The sequence below is a fragment of the Branchiostoma belcheri genome, unplaced genomic scaffold, assembly GCF_001625305.1.
Source record: "Branchiostoma belcheri isolate BF01 breed outbred unplaced genomic scaffold, Haploidv18h27 scaffold41, whole genome shotgun sequence".
Classification (NCBI taxonomy): domain Eukaryota; kingdom Metazoa; phylum Chordata; class Leptocardii; order Amphioxiformes; family Branchiostomatidae; genus Branchiostoma; species Branchiostoma belcheri.
Window position 1 is genome coordinate 2,760,469 of NW_017804032.1, and position 10,494 is coordinate 2,770,962.

At 42.2% G+C, this 10,494-nt stretch overlaps 1 protein-coding gene across 1 annotated transcript; it reads right to left on the reverse strand.

The window, feature by feature from the left end:
- Nucleotides 1–120: 120 nt before the first annotated feature.
- On the reverse strand, nucleotides 121–4,153 carry LOC109477919. The gene is made up of 6 exons (XM_019779386.1): nucleotides 4,091–4,153; nucleotides 3,211–3,509; nucleotides 2,628–2,732; nucleotides 2,003–2,173; nucleotides 1,684–1,716; nucleotides 121–1,183 (listed from the first exon to the last, which is right to left on the reverse strand). The coding sequence occupies exons 2-6, from the start codon at nucleotides 3,476–3,478 to the stop codon at nucleotides 945–947; spliced, it is 816 nt and encodes a 271-aa protein (XP_019634945.1). The 5' UTR covers nucleotides 3,479–3,509; nucleotides 4,091–4,153; the 3' UTR covers nucleotides 121–944.
- Nucleotides 4,154–10,494: the final 6,341 nt, after the last annotated feature.

The following is a 10,494-nucleotide window of genomic DNA, read 5'->3' on the forward strand; positions in this document are numbered from 1 at the left end:
CATCAAGATTATGGTTTCTATCCAACCCATATAGAAGAAGTAGGATAAAAATAAGTTGTTAACAGTTTTGGAAACAAAAAAACTTAGTTTTGGAAACAAAAAAAAATAGAGAAGGACAAGTTTCAGCATCTGTTATGCTTTTTATTTGCATAAACAAGCATTAATAAGTGCACTAGAAAACCACAGATAACTTACAATATTCAGAAGTACAGTATTAAGTCATTATTTTTTCATCTTTGAACTAAATGTAACATCTGTTGATCTTACATTACAAGTATTTCAAAGCGACTGTTCACTCTTCTGAGTAGCTAAAAATTAACTATTTTGAATGTATAGTAGGTTGTTGTTTTCTCAAAAAAAAGAAGTGATAGAGAAAAAAAGAAATATGCTCTTTGTTTTTATGGAAGTTTACCGATGTCAGAATTAGATTTGTTCCAAATGTAGTTCGTACTGAAACTTGCTCAATAAGTCAGTAGTACATACATACATGCTATGTAAAAGAAGGTAACGTTTCTTTCAATAAACACTACATTTGTGCAAATGATGGTCTAGTCTACTTGAAATACATTCAGTTGCCACTTTGTATAAGAAGATACATGTAATGTTATAGGCATATCCGTGTACAAGAAAGTTATTCATACCAGTTTCTGCTTTTAACCAAGCTTGGCATTCTATGACTTCAGTACTAACCATGGCTTTAACCTAACTTGCTTTTAGCTCATAAAAAGCTGCTAGAAAAGAAAAAAATAGTCTGAATGTAACTGGACAAATGGTGGTGTTAAACATCTTAAGCCCCTGTCACACTTTCAGGACCTGCTTTTTAAACACAAGTAGACAACCTCGCCGACTAACTCCCAACCATGGATGGTCTTCCCCACGACTAACTCCCATGGTCTGGAGAAGGTCGGGAAGCCATGCATGACAGGCTATGTTTGACAGGTGATTTATGCACAAACCATCCAGTTGACAATGGCACTGTACAACTCTGACTTATTCCAGGTGGTAAAACAAATTGTCAGGCCCGTTTTCGACACGGACACTAGTTTGACTTCGATTCGGACGTCCGCTCCAGGGAGGTCCATCTTCGTCAAGCCAAAAGTAATTACCTCGGGTTCTGTATCAAATGGGTTCTTGAAATTCTCGGTGCGGTTGAGGCTGCGTTCGCCAAATTCTTTCTTGATAAGGCCACACCAAGTAAATTTTATGGATGACGTCCGCGCGCGCATTGATTTTGGCCTGTTCCTAGAAAAAAAAACAAGAAATTCCGCTTCCTGTAACTATGACCAAAGAGTCACGACAGTGCGGCAAATAGGTTTATACGGACCAAAGCTTATGATTGAAGCATCAAGCAAGGAAATCATGACTTCCATTAGGAATTCAGTTTGGTACATGCTGCCACATTTGAAGAAACTTGCTGACCGCTCCATCTATCTCCCCAAAGCACAAGACGACAACTGCTGTTCCACCTGATTTATTGCTGTTTTGATGATGAATAAAAGACTTTTTGCTTGTTACACTGTGTCACCTCATTCAATTTGTGTCCTAACATTTGTCGTCTCTTAGTATATTTCTAATCTAGGCATCTTGTTTTTTAGGGCCCTTCTTGTTTTTTTTTCGCCCTCTCGCATTAGATTTAGGGTCTCCAAAGGACGTCATCCATAAAATTTACTTGGTGTGGCCTAATGTTGCGAGGAAGCTCTATGATACCCGACTCACCTGAAAAAGATGTTCCACGTATTTTCAAAGCCAAGTTCAAATTGTCAAAAATTATATGAAAAATGCAGTGCTAATGTAGGTTTAGGCACATTCCAGAACTGCTGCAGATATTTCTGTATATAAAGAAAAGATATTCCTCTCAACATAATTTGTAAACAATCAGTATGTTGATAGTCGGAAATATTCTGAATCTCAATTATCATTCTAATAGAGAGATTTGAGTGGCTCGCATGAGCCTTGTTTTGTGGTGAACCATGAAGTAAATAAGAAAAAATCTCTTACGTACAGCGTTTGATGTATGTCTTCTTTATCTCTTGTAGGTCATGTTGCAACGTTTTGATCTGCTGTTCCAGACGCTGAAGTTTCTCACCGTCCTCTTTTTGGGAAGTTGGGCCTGGAGAAGGCGTTGTCATTCCCGCCTTTGGGGTGTTCTGATGGTTCCCATCGTTTTTAACGGCTGGAAAATAGGTTGTGCTTTTAATAATTCATTGTCATTGTGCGATGGTTTAGGGAAGGACCTGAATCTCCCACAGCTTAAGGAGAGTTTAACGTAAATTAGGGTCTAAGCTCCAAGCCAAGGAATAACACCAAAGGTCGTCAGATATGTGATTCCATAAGTTAAAGGTAACATTAAAGTCTTGTCTTGGCCAGCCCTTTATTTGTATACTGGCTAGTTGGGCTGCCCTGGCTGTGAGGGTTGAACAGCCAAACCAATAAATTAAGAAAGAGCAAAGAAGGACAGGGTTGAGACTCTCCATCAGCGGTGTCTATGGAGGATTCTATCTGAACATTAAGTGGTATCCAAGCCCCCTGAAATTTTTGCCCAAGCCCCCACTGGGACTAGCTGCAAGATACGATGCTCCCCCAGCATACTATATGCATGTCGTTTTACATGCATGAACGTGGCTTACCAGGTAGATACAGTAGGCCGATGCAAATGGCGATGATCATGAGCAAGGCCGGCACCATGTAACCCTGCAGTGTCTCCAGGGTGAAGCGGATGGCAACGCCATGGTCTACATGGTTCAACAGACAGAAAAATGTACATGTACTTGATATGTATCCGTATCTGTACAACCGGTATATAACCGCCCTTCGGCGTAACACACCAGCTTTATATCTTATGGTTACAAGTGACCTATAATATAAATATATTATTTGACATACATTGTACCCGTGACAATCGTTGTGCAATAAACTTTGACTTGACTTGACTATAAGTTATGTAAATGAAGAAAGTGAAAGTGAAAGTAATAGCTATTTAGATGAGAAATAAAATAACATATTTTGAACGACTGGGATTTTATGACATATGAAATAAACGTCCCAAGCTTTGGATGTTTGACATAACTGGGGACATTTATTACCGTTAAGTTATAGCTGTAAATCTTTCTTTCGTCTCAAGTACATTTTGTGTATCATCTAAATTGGATTAAAACGGGGCGGGGAGGTTCATTATTGATATTGCTCATTGAATATTGCTGACTAACTTACCTTTTCTCGAGTCACGTTTCGCTACGTTTTTTACGTCTTGAGCGAGCTTCTCCTTTCCCAGCACTTTCAGAACCTTCACCAGTACCCACATCTTGTTAGCCCTCTCCAGCATGTTACAGATTTCTTGGGGTGATTTGTTTTCCACATCTGCTTTACCGAGGTGGTAGTCAGTATAGAGCAGTTCCCTCAAACGTGTGGCCTCCTTTTCAGTGAAATCATTCGAAATCTTCAAGAACAGCTTGGCGAGGGCGGACACCTCTCCATCCATGGTTTAGTAACGTCAGAAAATGGCAACTCACCTGTGTTCAAAATGGCGGGCCCGATTAATTGGAACAAACGCACTACCAAGCACAGGGGATTCCCGTAGATCACACAGTGGCCATCATCATTGTCAACTGCAACTTTGTGACTACAGTGAATATGAAGATCATCTTCAGCTAAAAGAATCTGTTTCCTGCGGCCAATCTATATCTCAAGCGCTGCATTGACTTTGGCGATGAAGTTGGACCTAATTCTAAGCTTGGTAGGTCTATTCAAGAGCCTTTTCTAACCCATTATGACCTCCTTGGTCTACTCCATAGAAAAAATACTATCCTTTTGCCAGTGATATCCTTTCGATAGCGAGAGCACCAAGGGTGGACAGTACTGCTACAAGACACCGTATATGATTCCAGATTCAATCCTGATCCACATGCAGATCTATAATTTTAGACGGGAACATAAAAGACTTCAGTTTAAAGCAACACGTTTTGAACACACGGTACCAAATTGTGATGTTTCAAGTTCTACACGTACAGTTAAACTAACAATCGTGTCTAAGAGCTTGTTTTTGACTGTCCAATCAGTCGAAGATAACGACAAATTCAGGTTTACAACTCACCAGACTAGACGTTGGAACGAGCGAACCAGACCCGCCCGCTGTCGGAAAATGAAAGTATGACTCAATGTAACTGGTATTTAGTATACCGCGATATCTTAGGCTGTTTGCGTAGCTACCTACTTCAAAGGCATTTAATTGTCCACACGTTATAGTAACTCTTCAATAACAAAGCCAAGCCGAGAGAGAGATAGTTAATCAGTAACGACAATGTACGATGTACAAGTCTACATTATGACGGAGTAATATATTACGCGGACGCAACATTCGATAATCTTCAAGCAGATTGTTCGGTAGCAAAGACAGTATCCAATTGGCCAGACAGTATCCACCGAAGATTGTTAACAGTCCTTGAATGTTTCGACAGTCGGTAAAGCTTCGGTGGCCCGTTGGACACTGTCTTGGCTACCGAAAAATCTATATCTGGAGATTGGAAGTGCACGTCCACGCTGACGATTCAGACGGACGCCCGACTGGAAAGTATACTAGTACACACTGTCTAATCTCTGTTTACATACCAGCCGTAAATTAGATATTGTAACTGGGTGTTAAGTGCCTTGTCATATACTACCACTGTGCTGTATATTTGTTTTCAACAACAGTATTATTTCCTCCAGAGCGGGAAAACGCGACCGCAGAAATGTTATCGTGGTCGGGGCGGGCCTCAGTGGTGAGTTACCTCTGTGAAAAATGAGGGTGTCCCCGACGGTGAAACGCCGTTTCTGACGCCCGTCCAAAGAGTCTTAGATTATTGAGACGCCCTGGACGATTACGATGGCAGACGGCTTTGGACGGCTTTGGACTGGCCTTTTAAACGTCCAAGACGGTCCAAAACGCTTGGACGCGTCTAGATTGGCCCCTTTGACGCGTCCAGACAGACGTCTGGGCCGCCCGAAACGACGTCTGGAAATGGGGACCCAGATGCTAGAGACGGCGCTCCGGGACGTCTTTTCGGACGGGCTTAGACGGCATTTTAGACTGGCTTAGACGGCATTTTAGACGGGCTTAGACGGTATTTTAGACGGGATTTTAGCGGCGATTCGGACGGCGTTCGGTTGCGGTTGGAACAATTACGTAACCGGGACGCCTTTTCAGACGCCCGAAAAATGATGGGGGTATCCTACAGCGGTGTTCGATCACGGTAAATTAAATTAATCTTCACGCTGCCACCATGGCACAAAGAGCTTTAAATACAAACAGAATCACACGGAAATCGTACGATTTTCTTCGGATTTCCTCTACAAAGTGTAGCGTAACAAATTGTTTAACAGTGACGAGCTTTCTTTGCAAAATCGGCAGGCGCCGCTGAAAATCATCGCCACATGAGCGCACACAAACACAACAGGCCGGGAACAAAACATTTTTAAAATATTAAATGTTGTCTAAGTGCACGTTTGAACATATTATCATTCTTTATTAAAACATGAGATATTTTATAGTTGCATTTTACGATGTGCGTATTCTTTTTTTAACAATTTAATATGAAAACAACATTGACCGTTGCGTTTGGAGATGGCACCATCGCAGCTTACTCAAACAGCATGCCGTGTGCCGAGTGTCGGAACTTATGCCGTTGGATTTTGTGTAAGATTTAACATAACGTGTACATTTATACGGCATCATCATTCTGTATTAAAACCTCAGGTATTGTATACATCTATTCTACACATTGTTTTTGTGCGCCTTTACATTTTGCGGCGATAAAACATCGATCAATTTGCCTCAGCTCCGTGTGTGGTCCCATATGTGGGGAGGGTACTTGGGAACCTTACGTTTTACATATCCTCGGAATAATTGCTTGTTCTTCTGTAACAATTGTAGCACTACCTGTTCGTTTGTATACTTCTGACAACATAAAATGCTTGTTCACTTACCGAGTCTCCTAAAACAAAAGAAAACTGTTGTGACAGAACTGCCTCGATACACTCGGAATCTGCCGATGACTTAGTGACATCCTTGAACACCTCGTTTGACGTGTTAGTCGGTCGCTGGTTTAAACCCAAACTCCGTACAGTGTCGTGGGAAGATACAGCTGCGTGTAGAAGTGAATTTCACCCCCCAAAAGTGCGCACAATTCGACAAAGAGGCAAAAAAGCGGACATCCACCAAACAGTGTCTCTTACTAATACGGGCGCCACTAACGGTCGGCGCGTTTAATTTAAATCTTGCGCATGTGCATTAGAAGCCTAAACCACGTGAAAAACGTCGTAAATAAATTAATTTTGACGCCTGTCGCCACATCAAAAAAGCGGACATCCACCAAACAGTGTCTCTTACTAATACGGGCGCCACTAACGGTCGGCGCGTTTAATTTAAATCTTGCGCATGTGCATTAGAAGCCTAAACCACGTGAAAAACGTCGTAAATAAATTAATTTTGACGCCTGTCGCCACATCAGACGTGTAAGGACGTCTGGGGAGAGACGGGAGGCGTGACCCCTTTTTCGTCCGGCCGTCCAGAGTTGCAAGTTTGCAGACCGCCAACTGTGTTGGGACGCTGTTGATGGCAGTTTAGACGGACAGACGGACAGGGACGCGTCTGATGGGCAGAGACGGCGTCCAAAACGCCGTTCCCACTCTGGGACGCTTTCATTTTTCACAGAGGCGGCATCACTGAACCGCAACGGGGGCCATCATCGGTTTTAACCAGATACCTTTGACCCAGTGTTGACGTCACACTTTAAAGAAGCCACGTAACAAGCTTCACTGGGTCAGTCTACTGTTAGAAAGACCAGAGTGACTGGTCAAAAGCTCTACATGTAGTTGAGAACAATTCTTTGTTTTTGTTTTCTTTTTTGTTGTTTTCTTACTTAGTGGTCACCACGTAACACAGCCGTTAGGCCACTTCAAGGTGAACGGTGCTACCACCTGAATGGCATCACCACTCACCTGGGTTACGGGTTACCGAGTATAACTGTAACAGCAACTCTTCTCCCTGAGTCAGAAACATCATGATTGAGACCAGCCCAATTTCTCACAAGTAGCGAGGACGAACTGACCCAATAGGAGAAGCAGGGGTTACGAGGCTGGTCGGGAAAATTCCCTACCCCATGTTGGAACAAAAGTTTTAACACAAAACATTTCTGTTGCAGACATGATGAGTTGGTTAATCTGGGTGGGATGTACGCCAACCTGTGGCAGCAGCAGCTTCTAAACCCAGAGGACAGCAACGGATCGGAGAAAGCAGACAGCGAGGAAAACAAGAACAAGGATGATTAACCATTTTTCTTCTAGGCCTTTCGTTTTCATATACATTTGTATGCTGCATTCAGTGGCATTGGCAGTGGAGTATGTTGGCAAAACTTGTGGTGTATTGTGCATAGCACTTCAGCAGAACGTTTAGTTTTTAATAGTAATTGTATTCACATATTTAAAGAAAGCAGACACAGAGGAAAACAAGAACAAGGACGATTAACCATTTTTCTTCTAAGCCTTTTGTTTCATATAGGCTGCATTCAATGGAGCACATATGCATAGGGTATTTCTAGCCCAGAAATGTCAAGTATACCAAGTTGGCATTGGTTTCATTGAACAAATGGAGAACAGAGATGTTTTGTTGCTAAACTGTCATGATAGGAGCTGATAATAAATGCAAAGACTTTGTAGATGAAAATAGTATCCATAACAAAGTCTCTAAACATACTTAGTTATTACATGTACTGCCATTCAGAGCACATTACATGCATATACATGTACATGTAGAATGAGATATAAAGGGAGATATTGTTTAGTACACATTTTCAGCTTGGCAAAAAAGACCATTTTATCAGCCATATATGTTGTATATATCTGTATGTTATATAATGACTGGATATTTCATTGTTATAAAAGGTGGCCGGATGTTCACATATGTTTATTAATCGTATTATTTCCGTAGTCCCGTTCTACTCTATGCCCATCTCCATTTCTGTAGCCCTGGGGCCACACACATACAGTACCGGTATGTATTGATGCCTTTTACTGTCAAAGTAAATACATGTAACTAGACAACGATTACTACACAAGACGTCAGAAATTTTACTGTATTGTTGCACAAATTGGCTTTGATACATACTCAAGAATGAACTGATACTTTTAATAATAGTTATTTACAAGTTTGTCTTCCATATCTCAATAAATCATCAAGAATTGACATTGAGAGAATACGTAATAGAATGAATGAAAGATAAGAATGAATGAATGAATGATTGAGAAGAAAAAGACCACCACACATCGTGCACGTGCACATCCGCATTTGACGTGGGATCCGCCTAGGCATTCACTCATAAGAAAGACACTTATTACGTTCGCCAAGAAGGTTATGTTGTCAGTAGCGCCTGTCCGTTTGTGAACAGCCTAATTCAAGAAGCTTAGCATGTATTGTCATGAAACTTGGTAGCCTGACTAAATCTGCGCTCCTAGCGGCCGGCCCGGAGTTACACCAGCCGCCCCCCAGCCGCTAGGAGCGCAGATTTAGTCAGGCTAGATGGGTCTTGATGAGACCTAGAAATGATTAGATTCTGGGCCCCCGGGCGTTTTTATTGGTACTGCAGCAGAACTTCCGGTTTTGATATCTCGCGATCTGGACATGCTAGGGTCACGAATTTTGGTTGGTAGATAGCTCTTGGGGTAGGAAAGAAGTGACATGAGTTTGGTTTTTCTGGAACTGCAGGAGCATTTGTTGAAAAATTTTCGAAGGATGTCAAAATCAATGATTAAAATTGTATAATTCGTCAACCACAAGGGTTAACATCATTTGGCGAAGGTATGGGATCGTGGAACTCTTGTTCAGCCTGCAAAGGAGTCTGGTGGAGACTACCTCAGGTCGTCGTCTGGAAAACGCAGCCTTGGCCAACACCCAAGCAGATCCCGGAGGGCCAAGTCGGCCGCTGGCAAACAGTCCTCCCACGACTCCCACGGCCCCATGACAACCAGCCAGGCAAGCGCGAGCTCTTGGCTCTACTCTTCAAGCAGAAGTTGAATGGGAAGATTGTGACCTTTTTCTATGCCCCGTTATTTTCTGACAGCCATCCATCGGTGGCCGGTTGGATACTGTCGGCCGGCTGGATACTGTCCGCGTGTTGGATACTATCTTTTTTGGCCACCAAAAGATCTGCTTGGAGATTACTTGGCTCTACATGGAGCGGCCGGTCTCCATGACGACCAGCCACCTCGGCACTAGGCCACATTACTGCGGGCCTTACCAAAACAAGTCGTGCCAGCACCAGTCAGACCACTGGGTTCCGCGCTGGCACACACAGGCGAAGCACATCTGCAACATGAAAAAGAACTTTATTGCGCAACCTATGTAGCGGGTACAACGTATGGCAAAATGATACATACATAGTTTGTGGTGTTAACATACACATATAGTGGTGTTGAGAATATCTAACAGTTCTACTAACTGTAATAGGAATCTGGTCTGCTTCATAAACAATGTATAACAAAAGAGAGACCCTAATTATACTAATCTAACTCTATTAATACAATGTAGTAATAAATTGTGTCAGGAATTAATTACGTTTTCTCGTTTTGTCATGGAATTGTGTACAAATTGGCCTACGTAGGTGGAAATGTGCCTGCTCATGCGGTACACGGAGGCTAAACATTACAATTTTGAACGGTTCCCCGGTTTATTCTTTTCGAGATAACTTTAATATTAACTGTAACATTATGTCAACCGCCGAAAATTACATTTTAGCAACAAAACGTTTTTAATTCTATTTGTGTCCTTTTCATCTTTTGGGTGGGGAATCTTTTACTCCTTACAGCCCTGCCCATATTGACACTTGATGGATGGCTTACAATCATATGGTTTTCTGGTAACTTCCTTGTACGGATTCTTGGAACAGTGAAAATAGTCAGGAAGTAGTTAATTATGAGCTTGTGTGCTGACCGCCTTGGCGGAGTCAGCTAAACATATTTCGCTCTCGTTACATTGACACTTGATAGATGGCTTAGGCCACACCAAGTAAATTTTATGGATGACGTCCGCGCGCGCATTGATTTTGGCCTGTTCCTACAAAAAAAAAACAAGAAATTCCGCTTCCTGTAAGCCTGAGGCTATTGACAGGATCGTCCTGTCAACAGCAGGAAATACTGCACTGCTGACAGGATCGTCCTGTCAATAGCAGAAAATACTGCACTGCTGACAGGACGATCCTGTCAATAGCAGAAAATATTGCACTGCTGACAGGACGATCCTGTCAATAACAGGAAATACTGCATTGCTGACAGGATCGTCCTGTCAGCAGTGCCATTTTTGACACTGTTGACAGGATCGTCCTGTCAGCAGTGCCATTTTTGGCACTATTGACAGGATTTTTTAAATCTTCCATTTTGGGCTCTATTGACATGATTTCTTCTTTGTTTTCATTTTTTTAACCAGTCAGAAGGCATATGCTACTGTACTGCAGATTAGGCGTTTCA